Source organism: Elephantulus edwardii, unplaced genomic scaffold (assembly GCF_000299155.1).
Source record: "Elephantulus edwardii isolate Elephantulus edwardi_28Jun2011 unplaced genomic scaffold, EleEdw1.0 scaffold00113, whole genome shotgun sequence".
In the NCBI taxonomy this organism is placed as follows: domain Eukaryota; kingdom Metazoa; phylum Chordata; class Mammalia; order Macroscelidea; family Macroscelididae; genus Elephantulus; species Elephantulus edwardii.
Genome location: NW_006399863.1, coordinates 9662083 through 9678075, shown reverse-complemented (window position 1 = coordinate 9678075; position 15993 = coordinate 9662083). Strand labels below are relative to the sequence as shown.

The 15993-nt window shown below is 51.8% G+C and overlaps 1 protein-coding gene across 1 annotated transcript in view; it reads left to right on the top strand.

The window, feature by feature from the left end:
• DNAH1 (dynein, axonemal, heavy chain 1) overlaps positions 1-15993 on the top strand; it is a 91271-nt gene that overhangs the window by 17462 nt on the left and 57816 nt on the right. Inside the window, exons 8-19 of the mRNA XM_006892299.1 lie at positions 5969-6126; positions 6851-7062; positions 7737-8035; positions 10236-10386; positions 11164-11357; positions 11465-11690; positions 12153-12272; positions 12589-12671; positions 13577-13718; positions 14724-14879; positions 15245-15443; positions 15522-15775. Coding sequence (XP_006892361.1) covers positions 5969-6126; positions 6851-7062; positions 7737-8035; positions 10236-10386; positions 11164-11357; positions 11465-11690; positions 12153-12272; positions 12589-12671; positions 13577-13718; positions 14724-14879; positions 15245-15443; positions 15522-15775 — 2194 coding nt within the window. The remainder of the gene's footprint in view (positions 1-5968; positions 6127-6850; positions 7063-7736; positions 8036-10235; positions 10387-11163; positions 11358-11464; positions 11691-12152; positions 12273-12588; positions 12672-13576; positions 13719-14723; positions 14880-15244; positions 15444-15521; positions 15776-15993) is intronic.

Here is a 15993-nt window from a genome sequence, read left to right as displayed (position 1 = left end):
ACTTCCTTATTCACTTCGAGGGGCACAGCACAGCCCCTAAAAGGCGACAAAGTCCACATGCTATATGCACCACCATTTAAACCACTGCTACAACAAACAGTGGCTCTAAGGTTTGGGTGCAAAACTCTCTAGAATTCTTATTTCCATTAATATCTGTTCATCTTGCTTTCCTGTCAGTGACTAACTGCTGACTCTATTTCTTGAGGTCAGACCAACTCATAGTGGGTTTCTGAGTCTATAAATGTCCCACAAGGAGATCGCCCTCACAATCGCTGATGGATTCAAACGGCCAGAGACGAGCGGCTTTTGGGTTAACACACCAGGAAACCAGAGTTCTCCTTTCCTTTAGAACATCTTAATCGGAATTACAGTCTGCGTTCATCTAGTCGTCCTGGTTGGGTAGTTTCCAAGATTCTTAGCTCAAGGGCGCCCTCCTCTGTCCCCATAGTTGTTTTGTTTTGTTTTAATGCGTGCATGTGTGCACACCTCCGTCCCTATTTGATATGAAGATGAAATTTGTGTCCTCCGGTTATCAAATTCTCTTTTCTCTACAAGAAGTAGGGAGTACCTTGCAGCACCCTGAGTTTTTCCTTTTGCTTCTTTTTCTTTCACCTTTTAGTCTCTGGAAGCCCTCTCTTCTTTATATTCTTCCCTTTAAGCAGTGCCTTTCAAAGAATGTTATCTTAAATGGAACGGACTGTTGAGTCTCTCTCTCTCTCTCTTTCTTTTTTCTTTTTTGCCTAGTGAGTAGGGAGTTGCGCTGCCAATCCAAAGGCTGGTGGTTCAAGTCCATCAGCTCCTCTGTGGGAGAAAGATAGGCAGTCTCCTCCCATGATCCACAGCCTTTGAAAAATTGTTGGAGGGTCAACCATGAGATTTTTTTCTTTTCTTTCTCTCTCTCTCTCCTTTTTGGTAGTAAGACATCAGTCATATCTTTTTTAAAAAAAATTGTAGTTAGGATGAACTTTCTGTTTCTGGAAGAATTTTTTTTTTATTTGTACCTTTAACCAAATTTTTCAATTTTAAACCTTAAACAAAGATTTACAGAAAGGTTGGGTTTTCATTCATTCATTGTTGCACATTTCCCCCTCTCTGCCGTACCCTCCTTTCTCCCTCTTCCAGTCCACTTTGCAATGTACCTCTTGTTCCAGATTTTTGTCGTACATATATAACACCTAATCATAGATTCCTTTTGGACCATTCTTCCCCTCATTGGTTCCAATACAGTGTTCATTATCTATCTACTTTCCCCCTTAATCTCCCCCAACTCCCTCAGGTCAGTCCTATATTATAACAACAGTGTTATGCAGTATTTGTTCTTTTGTGACTGGGATATTTCATTCAGCATAATGTCTTTCAGATTTTCCCATGTTGTGTAGTGTGTTACGAGTTCATTGTTTTGCAGTGCTGTGTAATGTTCCATTGTGTGACTGGGCCACAGTTTTAAAATCCATTTATTTGTTGGTGGGCACTTGGGTTGCTGGCAGGATTTTAGGCCAGTTTTGGAGCTACCACTGCATTATTCCTTGATCACAGTTTTACTCAACCTGCCCAGGCCCACCGTCAAGGCTTGTGGCAGGAATGTGAGAGAGAAATTGGTGAGAGTTTCTCCATTTTCTCCTTACAGGTTGTATGAAATGTGAGAATTCTCTTTGTTTTCTAGTTACGCTAAAGGTGCCCATTTGAGTGGTGTCATCGATTCTTCTTGTTTCACTCCATGATTGCCTTTTGGAATCATACACAGGGAGATTTTAATGTAGCCACCACCACTTGGCTACCCAGAATTCCATCTTTTGAGCTTTGTATTGCTTAGAACATCTTTGGCTGCAAATTGACAGAGATACCGGGCTCAGAATTCCTTAGACAGTAGTGAAATGCATTACTTTACCTGTCATGTGGTGTCTGCTGTGAGAGGGCCCCAGGCTTGGCACACCAGGGCTTGCTCTGCAGTGTTTGTAGCTTTGTCTTTGGCAAGACTGTAGCAACATCTTCAGGAGTCCCACAAGATCAAGTGCACTGTGTTTTGTTTTAGACAAGACTTCCCAGAAGCTGAGCCTGATTCAGGGATTTGGATAAACCTGAATTTTAAAATGAAGTTCTCCCAGGAAGTGGAAAGAGCAGGATGTAATACTAGAGAGTAGCTAATCTAAGATGTGCTTTAGAATGTGCTCTAAAAAGATGTGTTCTAAAAAAACTCATTGAGGTCAAGTTGGTTGTGTATGCCATAAAGTCAGAATCGACCCATAGCCTACTCTCCAGTGAGTTTTCAGAAGCAACAAATTGCACTAGAGAGGCAGTAAACTACACAGGAGGAAATTATCCATCAAAGAGAGTGATGTTGTTAACACTTACAGCTTGCTCGGCTCCACAATCACCACTCTTGGCATCAGCAGTCAGGAAATCAAAAGACTAATTGCATTAGGTAATCTGCTGTCCGGGACCTTTCCAGAGTACTGAGAAGCAACAATGTCAGTCTAGAGACTAAGGTGTGCCTGAGCCAGGCCATGGTCTTCGTAATTACTTGCTATTCATCAGAGAGCTGAATAATGATTAAGGATTAACAGAAGAAGAATTGATGCCTTTGAGTTGTGGTGTTGGAGAAGAGTCTTGAACATATCATGGATCGCCCAGAAAACAAATAGGCCTTTCTTGGAGAGAGTGAAATCAAGTTCCTCTTTGGAGGCTAGGATTTTGAAGCTCTGCCTCATATACTTTGGGCATGTGGCCAGGAGGGATGGATCCTTGGATAAGGACATCATGCTCAGAAGGGTGGAGGGACAGCCCAGGAGAGGAAGATCCTGATGAGATAGATTGATACAGTGACTAGGGCAATGGGGATAGGTGTGTTGGCGTGAGCGAGACTGGCTCAGGACAGGGCAGGCTTCAGAGCTATCGTCCATAGGATCGTTATGAGTCGCAGGTGACTTGACAGCACACAACAACAACATTCCACAGAGAAGCTGATGGATTCGAGCTGCGTACCTTTGTGTTGGCAGTGCAATTCCTTACCACTAAGTCACCAGAAAGATTTATATGATCTAAAGAGAATCAAGAGATTGACACTGTGACTTGTGTAGTGGGCTCTAGTGTGTCAGGTGGTGAGGATGGCACAGGATAGGACAGGTTTCAGGTGGGCTGTTCGTAGGGTTACTATGAGTCGTACTCAACAACACCTAACAACAACACGAAGCAGCTAACCTTTTAGAAGTAGAACCCTGTCCTTATCCCGTGAGGAACTCTTGAATGTAGATGGCACATCTCTGAGTTTGTCCCACAAGAGACACAAGGAGTCTTGACTTTTCTGTATCTTCTTCAGTCATTGATTATTACCAGGACCCATCCCCTTCCTAAACTGCTTATTCTTGGAGAGAACTCCGCTATCAGGGAGTGTCCCAGAGGATCTGGGAAGAAGCAGGTGCTAGTAAGAAGGAGAGAGCCCCTCCTGTGTGAAATCTTGGAGCATTTGGTCAGATATGGACAAAAAAGTAACTCCTGGGTGGAGTGATGGGGGCTTGTTGGTCTCCCAGCTGGAGGAGCAGCTTCAGGGAGGATGAAAGAGCAGGCGGTGAAGCCATAAACCAGCTCTGTTGTTTACACGGCAATGGCTGGAGGGTGTGAGGTCAAGGGACGGCTTCTAATCTTGTGTGATGAGAGAGAGAGAGAGAGGCACTAGGAGATACACGGAAGAGAAGGAGAAAGACCGAGGCAGGCAGGGCTAGTGTGAAGGGAGGACTGGACAGGACACACCTCCTACTGTGATGAGGAAACAGGCGCACTCTCACGTGGGCCGGGAGATGTGGGAGTGGAACAATGCAGTCGCTCCTATCTGACGGCTCCTGATTTCTGGGAGAAATTCTCACCCAAAGTGGTGTTACTGCTGTGTGTTGTCAAGTCAGAACCCACCCATAGCTGACCCTCTGGTGGGTTTTCAGAGGCAGTAAATCACACGGGAGGAGACTGCCCATCCTTCTCCCACAGAGAGGCTGGTGGGTTCAAACTGTGTGCCTTTGGGATTGCAGTGTAGCTTCTTGCAACTAGGCTACCAGTGCCAAAACAGGAGGGCCTTTTTATTAAAAAAAATATTTTAGTAATTTTAATGAACATTTACAGAGATTTTGGATTTTCATTCATTCATTCATTCATTCACTGCTGCACTTTTTTTCTTTACCCCCCTCCCCCCAGTTCACTCCTCTCTTTGAAAAGCAAAAGATAAACTTTTTCATTTCCACCCCCAACCCCACCCCCCCAATGCACTCCACTAGGCAACCTTAATTCTGGATTCCTGTGGTAATCATAATATGCTATCATATATCACTTTTAAACTGTTCTCTTCCTCATCTGTTTCAATGCAGTATACATATCTATCCAGTTTTTCTCAGTCTTACCCTAATCCGATGTCAGTCACTTTCTACAACAGTGGCACCATGCAGCGTTTGTCCTTTTGTGACTGAGATATTTTACTCAGCATAATGTCCAGTAAGTAGGAGGGCTTTTTAGGTGGGTTGGAGAGAAGATGAGTCTTTCCCAGGACCTGAAGGCTGTGAGGAGCCATTGAACCGGTGTGTCTGGAAACATTTTGGGAGCATAAATGAGGCCTGATCTTGTGGCGCTCCAATGGCTTATAGTCTGTGGGGAGGTTCACCCTCTGGCTGTTCGAATCCAGCAGCTGCCGTGAGGGAGAAGGATGGGCAATCTCCTCTCATTTACCGCCTCAGGAACCCAATGGAGCGTCCACTATGAGTCAGTTCCAACTCCACAGCAATAAAGTGGTGACCAGTAACAACAGGGAGGCGCTAGCCTTAGACTTGTGTGCGACAGAGTTGGATTCGACTCACAACTGGCCCTCCAGTGAGTTTTCAAAGACAACAAATATCTCTTCACGTGCAATTAGCTGCCTCTGAAGCCGTGGGTTGGTTCCAGCTTTGCCACACACAACAAGAACAAAATAGCGCTAGGGGAGATTGCCCCTCCTAAGCAACCAGGCAGCTCTTATGGCCTAGTGGAGTGAAGCTGTGCTGTAATCACAAAGTCATGAGGTTCAAATCCATCAGCTTCTCTGTGGGAGAAGAATGGGCAATCTCCTCCCATGAGATTTACTGCCTCTGAAAACCCCCCAGAGGGTCAGCTGTTGGTCAGTTCTGACTTGATGGTACACAACAACTCAACAACAAGCAACCATATAAAGTCAAAAGAGCAACAATTTCTCCAAGGATGTAGCCCTGAAGTCAGAAAAGAGTGGGATGGAAGGATTAATGGAAATAATTATTGGGAAGAAATGGAAATAGTACAATTACATTGTAGGTATGGCAATGAACATTATAAAACAAAATGTGTATGACAGATTGAATGAAAATCCAATCTGTTTTGGAAATTTTAGAAATGTTCACTCAAAACTAACTCTCTCTCTCACACACACACACACACACAGAGACAAATGCAAAGGGGGGGGGGGAGAAAAGGAACTTGTCCCTCAAGGATCCAGAGGGCCTGCCTGCAGATGGAGCTGAGTGGGAAGAGGGATTGGTCCTGAGAGGTGGGCAGGAGGAAGAGCTTCCTGGGCCACAGGGAAAGGTTGATCTTTCCCCAAGAACCAGATGACCCAGGGATGAATTTGAAGCCAGAGAAGGATGTAATCTCTCTGGAGTGTTGTAGGAAGGCGATTAGAGTGTGTAGGGCTGAAAGCTCAGGAACCAGGCGGGAAGGTGACCTGCCCTGGAATGATGTTGGAAAGTGGGCAGCAAAGTGGGTGGGACTTGGAGTGATGCAGTATGGGGAAGAGTGGCAGGAATGAGAGGTGGGGGACAAGCCGATGGAGGCGGGTGGTTTACAGGCCAGGCGGGAAATTTTACCATAAATGAAGAGCAAGCTCCCAGTGCATGGGCCCAAGTCCCTGGAAGAGCAGAGCTGGAGCCCTAGCGAGGGGATGATGGGCATTGGTTCACTCTGATTCCCCATCCCTGATGACAAGGGTCCTGGAGCACCTGAGCAGTCTCGCCAGAGAAGTGAGCCTGGACTACAAGCGCAGCATGAACAAGATCAACTTTGACCAGATCGTCTCCTCCAAGCCTGACACCTTTTCCTATGTGACCCTGCCCAAGAAGGAGGAGGAGAAAGTGCCTGAAAAAGGTGAGGGTCAGTGGAGGAGGAAGTAGATTCGGTGATCCCCTTCCCCAGGATGGTCTGACCTGTTGCTGGGGACATCATTAATTTACTGGTACCTGTCATGTTCCAGCATTGTCTCCTCTCAGCGGCCTGGAGAACTCGTAAAAAAAAATATTAGCCTGCATAGCAGAGAAGTAATAAGATAAACGTGTACTAGAAAAGCAGTCATTCAAAAGGGCTTCTGATTATAGGACTTAAGGGGACACTGAGCCTCTTCCCTCGTCAATATCAAGGGTAGCCTTGGCATGGCTGCTATTCCATGTGACACATGGCCCACTGAGCCTCTGAGCAGGGCCCCGGGTCTCCATCTCCCTTCTCCCTGCTAATTTCGTTGCCTGGACCCAGCCTGTGTGTGAGGCATGGGCCCTGGGCATTTGGAGAGACTGTGGTGTCCACATCATCTTTTCTTGGTCCCTTAGTGGGTTTGGGCTGGGGACTCCAGAGGGACTTTTGGGATTATGTGGGAGTGGATGGGAGTGTCTGTAGCTCTTACCTGGCCTTCAGAAGAGTTTCTGATTTGGAGCGGGTCAAGAATTTCTTTACTAATCCCACAAATCCCACAGCAGGCTTCTTATTGCAAGGTCCTTGGGTTTACAAAGAGATGTTGGGGACATGAGTGCATGGATTGTTCTGGCCCCTGGTGAGTCTCAGGTGGGTCTGACGCTAGTCCTCGGCCCCCACCCTGTAGGGCTGGTGTCTATCCCAGAGTACCCCTTCCAAGAGCAGAAAGAGAGCTTCACCTTCGTGTCCCTGCTCACACGGCCAGAGGTCATCACGGCCCTCAGCAAGGTGCGGGCCGAGTGCAACAAAGTGACTGCCATGTCCCTGTTCCACTCCAGCCTCTCCAAGTACTGCCGCCTGGAGGAGTTTGAGCAGATCCAGTCTCAGACCTTCTCCCAGGTGCCTGGTCCGTGGGTCTGCAGTGGTGGGTGTGGGTGGACCCTTGGAGTTGATGGACTCAATCTGGCAAGGGGCCTGGGGCAGCCCAGGGTGGACAACCTCACTGAGAGACTTCAAGTTCCTCCGGGAGCGTGGGGTGGGGTCTGAGGGCAAGGACTCATCCTGAAGAGACGGGGAGACCCAGGGTGGATTCCCTTTGCAGTCATGTTCATCCTGACCCTGGTTGTTTGGGAAACAGGCTCCTTATTTTGTTGAGGGAAGTAACACTACGCAGCCCAAATATACCTAGAGATTACGGTGTGAGGGCGACGTGACAAAGCCTGATGGGATACAGGTGCCCTTTGGCCTAGGAGAAAAGCTCCCTTCTGTCTTGTTCTGTGTCTGTCCTTGTCTCCCTGGCACCCCCTTTCTGTCTTGTTCTTTCTGTGTGCCTCTTGGGTTTTCTCTGCCCTCTCTCTTATCTGTCTCTCATTTCTCTCTGCTTTGTTCTCTGTGGCTCTACCTTTGACAGGTAGAGACCCTTGGTACACCCTCGCCCACCTTCCATTCCCCGTGCCACTTCCACCCTAAGCAGCCCTGAGTCCTGGCCCCCACGAGGCTGTCAGTCCTCAGGGCCTGGCAGTGAGCCACCTGGAGCTCGGTGATTGTGCCATGACGCCCATGGCTTCCCCCAGGTTCAGATGTTCCTCAAGGACACCTGGATCAGCACGCTCAAGGTGGCCATGCGCAGCAGCCTGCGGGACACGAGCAAGGGCTGGTACAACCTGTACGAGACGTGCTGGGAGGTGTACCTCATGTCGAAGCTGCGCAAGCTGATGGAGCTCATCCGGTACACGCTGCAGGACACACTGCGCTTCCTGGTGCAGGACTCGCTGTCCAGCTTCTCACAGTTCATCAGCGACGCCTGCTGCAGCGTGCTCGACTGCCCCCAGGACATGGTCTGGGGCGAAGACTTGATCAACAGCCCCTATCGGTGAGGCCCTGCCAGGCCCGGGTGATGAGGGCGGAAGGGATTAGGACGCCCAGCTCTGCCAGACTCCAGGAAGCAGAGAGAGCCTGGCATCCCAGGCTGCCAGGTGACCACCACCCCATCCTGGCTGATGTTTCTCCTGTGGTCACCGAGGCTCTAGAACAAGAAACAATTATTTTATTTTTATTTTATTATTTTTTGTGTGTGTACCGTCAAATCAGATCTGACTGGTACAGGAGGAGATTGTCCCTCCTTCCCCAGCAGAGCATCTGGTGGATTTGAACCGTGAACCTCTGGGATTGTAGTTGCAGCTCCTTGCCACTAGGCCACCAGAGCTCCCCTAGAAACAATTATTTAAAAAAAAATTTTTTTCTGAGCCTCTGTGGGAAGCTCTAGTCACACAGTGGTAAAGAAGTGCTCTGCCAACCTAAAGGTTATGTAGATCAAATCTACTCTCTGCTCCTCGGGAGAAAGATAAACATTCTCCTCCTTGTGCGATTTACTACTTCTGAAGACGCACTAGAGGATCGGCTGCGAGTGGATTGTGACTTAATGGCACACAACAATGACAAACTGTGTTCATTAGGACACTTACTTGTCCCTCTTATCTGTTCTCTGCCTCTTCCATGCCTGGAAAATATTTCTTGAAGCAGGAAACAAGAGGAGGATGTGTTCATGAACAACTAAACAGACAGTCCCTCCACTCCGGTTTGGGCCGGGGCCTGGTAGACGCTGGGGGGTTAGGATGAGGAGCAGTGGGCTTGTCTGTGCAGGGGTCAGGGAGCATGTGACATCTCAATAAAGCAGTCAGATGATGAGGGAGCACTTGGTATGGAGCCAACCCATGCAGAGACACCGAAGGTTTTCACAGAGGAGAAGAGTTGTGATGAGGCTGGGGTCTGAGGAGGGCAGGAGGGAGGGTTGGGTGAAGTGAAAGAGGCCAGTGGGGAGCAGGCCAGGTCCTGAAGGCCTCCTGAAACCGTGTCCAGGGCCCACATTGATTTATTTGTGTTTCTTTATTCCTTTTAGTTCAATAAAAGGGAAACTTTATTGAGAACCCAAGACCGTAGAGCTTGGGAGGCAGGGAGCTGGCAGAAGGGGATCCCTTATTCTGCATTCTTGGAATGTAACCACATTTTCTGTGGCATTCAACAGCACGGGGATGCAGACAGACCAGCATCTGCAGTAAAGCAGCTCGTCACAGTCGTACTTCTGGTCGACCTGCACCAGGTGCAGGGTGGACTCCTTCTGGATGCATTAAAAAAAATGCAGCCATGTGCCAGCTATTGGCCAACAAAAATTAGCCACTGCTGGCTGGAGTAGGGAGTTACCCGCCTTGACTTGGATGTTGGCTTTGGCATCTTGATGTCAAATGCTAGACTTCAGTATGATGTCTTGTCTGCCAGTGTTCTACAAAGGTCTGTCTCTGTCTAACTCATTGAAGAGGAGATCTGAGTTTAAGTTTGGTCAGAAGTCATTCATGGAGAGTAACTAACATGATTTGCCTTCACTGAAAGTAGTCTGAGTTTAGGGACAAGCAAGGGAGACGGAAACTCAGACTGAGGTTTTTAGTAGGTGACAGGTGAGGGCAGCTTGGTCTTGGTGGGAACAGACAAGGGGCACATTCGGGGCCTGGCTGCAGGAGGGTCTGTGGAGGAGATCCTGGAGGAGAATTCAGGGATGGCTCCCAGAGTTTGCCGCTGAGCTCTGAGCTCTGGGGTGGAACTGGTGGGCATGGAGGATCAGGTGCCATGGCGGACACAGAATGAGATGCCCAGAGATGCCCATCAGGGCTCTGGGAGGGGTGGCTGGCCTGGGCGACATGGAAGAGCCAGGCTGGGATCAGGTTTAAACGGCACAAGAGTGGCTTCTGAAGGAGGTTGAGCCAACAGGGAGAGTGTAAGGGCCTCAGGTTTTCAGGGTCTGGTGGATCTGATCTGCAGATTCAGGCCACAGCTGGAGTCCTTACTCCCGTTAAGGCCTGCCAGCATCTGGGCACATGGCACAGGTGGGGGAGCCAGTGTGGTGGGTCTTAGTTCTTCCTCTTTGGTATTTTGGATGCTTCTGGGGAGAAAAGAGGAGACACGTGTCATAAACCCAAGAGCCATGGCTCTATCAGGAAGAGCAGAAGGCTGGGTCTCCTGCATACAGGCATCCTCAAGCCCCAAGTCCCCCATGATCAGTCTGGCCTTTGTCCCTGCAGGCCCCGGAAGAACCCCCTGTTCATCGTAGACCTGGTGCTGGACAGCTCAGGGGTGCACTACAGTACGCCGCTGGAGCAGTTCGAGACAGCACTGCTCAACCTGTTTGACAAGGGCATCCTGGCCACGCACGCTGTGCCCCAGCTGGAAAAGGTACCGTGGCTGGGCGGGCCGACTGCCTGGGGCTGCGAGGAGCTGCATTACGGGAGTGCTCCGCCAAGTATTATCACCACCTCCCACCACCGACAGTGGGCGCAGTGCTTTAATTCCTGACTCATTAAACTCTCACCATGTCCTGAAGTGAGAACCAGTAACAACCCCGTGGTGCAGGTGAAGCTTGGAAACGTCTTCATTAGCCTAAGACCACTTAGCTGCTAACTATCAGACCCGCACTTTATGTTGGACTTCCTTCACTTCTGTCCTGGCCTGACTCCAGATCCCACCCTCTTAATCCCACCCAACTACAGTTCTCTCAAGACGGACCCACAGGTTGTCCTTTACATGGAGAACTTCTTGTCAAGATTTCCCCTTGTTGTCACCCCAGCTGTGTACACTCTCAGTGGCTTCCAGTCCACTCACTCAGGCCCAAGTGCCTCAACTGACTTAAGCCACCTCTTGTCTTCCTTACTGGTCGATCAGAGCCATCTGTGACCTAGATGCCACTTCTGTGCCATTCCCTGGCACTGGCCTGGGTCAGGCAGAAGCAGAGGAAGAGGTTGCTGCTTCGCATGTCTCACAGTGGGGTCCTGCCCTGTTTACCGCTCCACAGTACTTACTGAGGGACACCACGGCAGACTCCTCTCCCGTCCCCACCTTGGCTCACATCCTGCCTCCCCACTCATCCCTTTGCAAGGCCTCCCCAGGTCTGGCCCCTTTGCCCAATTGCCCCAGGGCTCGTCACTTGCCCTCCCCTCTTCTTCCCTCTTGCAGATGGTGATGGAGGACCTCTTCATCAGCGGCAACCCCCTGCTGGAGTCGGTAGGGCTGCATGAACCGCTGGTGGAGGAGTTGCGCGCCGTCATCGCCAACGCCATTCGCAAGGCCATAATCCCACTGCAGGCCTATGCCAAGGAATACACAAAGTACCTGGAGCTGAACAACTGTGACATCAACACCTTCCTCAAGTGAGAGCGTGTGCGCACACCCACTTGAGTCCAGGGGGTGTCTGTGTGTGGTCTCTCTCCACTCTCCTCACCGTCTTCTGCCCCTTCCTGTACTCTGTGGTTCGCAGGTCCTACCAGACGCAGGCCCCGCTGGCAGGGGAAGTTCGGGAGGTGGTGCTCAGCTACCTCCGGGAGAAAGACATCCTGGACAACTCGCTGCCCAGCAGCATCGTCATTGGACCCTTCTACATCAATGTCGAAAATGTCAAGCAGAACCTGTCCAAGAAGCAAAAGGCCCTGGCCACTTCCATGTTGGACATCTTGGCCAAGAACCTGCACAAGGAGGTGGACGCTGTAAGTGCCTGCTTGCCTGGCCGCCAGGAACTTGAACTCTCACGTCCTTTGGGTGATCCCGAGCCTTTGCTCTCCTGGTCAAGGCTATGAGGTGTCTGCAGACCCCAGGGCAGAAGACGAAACGGCAGCTCTCTCTGCCTTGATCCTTGTCTGTCTGTCTGTCTGTCTGGGGAAGCTATCCTGTGTGGGAGGTCCCAGGAAGGTGCTATCTCCTCCTTTAGCATCACAGAGAGGTGGGAACCCTCACGAGAGACACGATAGTACATCACTGCTGGGGAGGCCAGAGGAGGATTCCGCTCCACTGAGACGTGGTGGCAGGGAGCACCCCCTACCGGAAGCTCCACAGGCTGTGGTGGGGCAGGGAGGCCAAGGACCAAGGAGGCAGAGCAGGTCCCAGAGGAGGCCGGGAAGAGGTGCACTGCCCGCCTCCCCCCGCCCCCAGCACCCACTCCCCGTTGCCAGATCAGTGAGGATTTCCGCAGCATCAGCCGCAAGATCTACGAGAAGCCCAACAGCATCGAGGAGCTGGCCGAGCTGCGCGAGTGGATGAAGAGCATCCCAGAGCAGCTGGTGGGGCTGGAGGTGAGCTGGGCGCACAGGGCCTGGGGCCCCGGGCTGGTATTTAGGGTCTAGGAGATCAGGGGCCAGAGGACTGGGGCGAGGTGGATACACAGGGTGCATCTGAGGTTCCGGGGGCTATGAGGCTGTGCATATTGGAGGCTCAGATCTGTGTGTTTGAAGGCAAAGCCTCAAAGCCTAATACTGGTCTTGATCCACATGCCTCCTCCCCACTACAGTCCTCTCTTCTATAGAGGGGAGCAGTCCCTTTACAGGACCCAGCCATTTAGGGGAGCCCAGCCACAGTCTTCCCCACTCTTATCATTAACTGTCTGTGCAGGAGCGGATTGTGAAGGTCATGGACGACTACCAGGTCATGGATGAATTCTTTTACAACCTCAGCACAGAAGACTTCAATGACAAGTGAGTGGGTGGCCAGACTCTGCACAGGCGAGCAGGTGGACAGCAGGAGGCGGGAGAGGAGATGCTGAGAGGAGGGCTGTCACGGTAGAAACCCAAAGAGCCTGCGGCCAGAGCACCACACATGACAGAGCAGTAGGGTCTTCTGGATTTGCGACTCTGTGATGGACCATCCCCACCCACCCCATTTCTGTCCCATCATCTGCCTGACACATGTTTGCCCCAGGTCTAAGATCCTGTTTTGGGGACCAATGAGGCACTCTCAGCCTGGTAGGTAATCCCTGGGCCAACATGGGTCCTTGTTCTCAACTAGATTAAGAACCTTGTGGGAAACAGCTCCAAGGAACCTCCTCCAGCCAAGACTTAACTGAGGCTGCAGCCAAGCCTTCTGTCACCCAGATTGCTCTCCATCCAGCACCTGCCTTACAGATGCTGGTGCCACCAGGAGACCCAGAACCTGGGAGAGGCCTGCACTGTCCTGGGGACCCTGGCATTGGCTTGACAAGGCATCCTGGAACTTAGGGGGTGAGCCATGGACAGCGCAGGCCTTCCTCTGGTTCAACTGCCCATGTCAGCTGCAGGCTTCTGGATTCCATAGAGCCTGTATCCACCAGGCAAAAAGACTGGTCTGCTGGACAAAGCTATGCTGGTGAATGCAGGCTGAGGGTCACTGCTATGGAGGTTCCTGGGGATCCTGGGCTTTAAGGAAGCACTGAGCACCACTGCGTTCATCTCTGGAGGTGCAGGCCACCTCCCAGCTCACATCTGCTCCCACCGCGCAGCCTAGCTGCTCCAACTACTGCCTGGGCTCCTGGACACCCTCTACTTCCAGGTGCCCCTGCCCGTCCTTTGCACCCCATCATTTCAGTGACGATGTCTTCCCTAATCTCCACCCCGGTCCTGCTCAGGTGGGCAGCCAGCTACTGGCCGTCTAAGATCCTCGGGCAGATCGAGTTGGTGCGGCAGCAGCACAGTGAGGACGAGGAGAAGTTCCGCAAAATCCAACTCATGGATCAGAACAACTTCCAGGAGAAGCTGGAAGGGCTACAGGTGAGGTGTGGCTGAGGACGCTGTGCTGGGGCCACCGCCAACACTCAGCAATTCTCCAAGGTCTGGTGTTGCGCGCCTTGCCTGTCCAGCAGGAATAAGGACACAACACACCAGCGGTTCCTTCTCACAGCGGTTTACTCAGGAGTTTTGTTACAGAGGGTGGTGGAAGATGGAGTCCCTCTGAAGATGGAGTCTCTCTCTCTTTCACCCTTCCTGGGTGCGGCTTTTATCCCCTTCTCAGTACTCCGCCCATCACCGCCCATCAGTCTCATGTGTCATGCCTGCATTGGACCATTAACCCCACGTGAGATCAAGCCATCAACCAATGAGAACACAGTGCCCAAATAAGGTCTTATTTGTGATTCTGGCAAACAAAGAGAAGCAGGAAATCAGCGCCATCTTGTAATGGCGACCATGCGGCCGTTCATGGCCCCCCACAGTCTGGCCCCACTTTCAGCATGCCACCCGAGGAACCGTGTAAACACAAACTGAGTACATGGGTAGAAAGGTGGGCATCGGTGCCAGGAAAGCAAAGTCAGCACAGCAAAGAACCCCAGCACTGCTGATGTGGCCTTGGTGCTCCAACGGGCAGCAGACACAGGGTTCAAGTTCCTGTGTTTCCCCCTGACCTTGTCACTTCATCACGGGGACGGTCAGCTTGGCTGTGGGTGGACCAGGAACTTGCTCACTCCGGGAGACCATTGTCCTTTTAGAACTTGTTATTGTTGCTAGGTGTTGTCGAGTCGTCTGTGACTCACAGTGAATGTATTTATGAACAATAGATAGGAACAGTGTCCTGTCCTGTGCCATCCTCTCTATCCCTGACACACGCGAGCCCGCTGCCACCGTCCCTGTGTCAGCCTGTCTGGCTGAGGGACTTCCTCTCTTTTGCTACCTTTCCATGCAATGCCCTGGAGACCCTGCGTCCCCAGGTATGACTAGTGGGTCATGTGGGCATGAGTGGGGCCACAGTGGCATCTGACCTCTTCCGCTCTTGGCCCATAGCTGGTGGTGGCTGGCTTCTCCACACATGGGGAGATTTCACGAGCCCACGAGATCGCCAACGAGGTGCGCCGTGTGAAGAAGCAGCTGAAGGACAGCCAGCACCTGGCAGCTCTGTACAATAACCGCGAGCGCATCTTCGGAGCACCCATCACCAACGTAGGCCTCCCGTGGGGCCCTCTCCCCCTCCACCCCTAACCCTGGACTCAGAGCAAAGTCCACAATACCCACCCTCACGTCAGAACCCAACTACCAAGTGCCAGGGCCGTGGCATTTGGGGAGCAGGACTGAGCAGGCTGCAGAGAGGAGGTACCCCAATTCTAATATTTAGCTGAGGCTTTATTTTGTGGCCTGGATCCTCAGCCTGTGTGAGGTGGGAAGAAGACCCACCTGTGAGGTGGGTGGAAGACCCAGCTTGGGTCCAGGGCATAGAGACAGCAGCCAGGGTCAGGGTGCAGGAATAGCAATGAGAGGAGGGGCCACATGAAGAGAGGGGCCCCAGAGCTGCCCTCCCGCCCCCACAGTATGACAAGCTCACCCGGATGGTGAAGGAGTTCCAGCCCTACCTGGACCTCTGGACCACAGCCTCTGACTGGCTGCGCTGGTCCGAGAGCTGGATGAACGACCCGCTCTCGGCCATCGACGCGGAGCAGCTGGAAAAGAACGTGGTGGAGTCCTTCAAGACCATGCACAAGTGCGTGAAGCAGTTCAAGGACATCCCAGGTAGGCGCCCTTGCCGGCACAGCTCCTGTCACCCTGCCTGAGCCAGCTGGTTCTCACGGCTGCCCACCCTGCCCTCAGCCTGCCAGGAGGTGGCCTTGGACATCCGGGCCCGCATCGAGGAGTTCAAGCCCTACATCCCACTGATCCAGGGGCTGCGGAACCCCGGCATGCGGAACCGACACTGGGAGCTGCTGTCCAATGAGATCAATATCAACGTCAGGCCCAAGGCCAACCTGACCTTCGCCCGCTGCCTCGAAATGAACCTGCAGGACCACATTGAGAGCATCAGCAAGGTGGCCGAAGTGGCCGGCAAGGAATACGCCATTGAGCAGGTGAGCGGCCCTCAGCAAGCCTGTCCTGTCCCACCCAGGCAGGCCCTGCCACGCTGCTCTCCAGCCCTTACAATGATGGCACTGTATGAGGCAAGGGCAGTAATGGGCCTGCGGGGAGCTCTGGGGAGTTGTACTGCCAACCTAAAGGCATGTGGTTCAAATCCACCAGCTGCTCTGAGGGAAAGCTGGGTCATCTCCTCTCATGTGGATTATTGCCT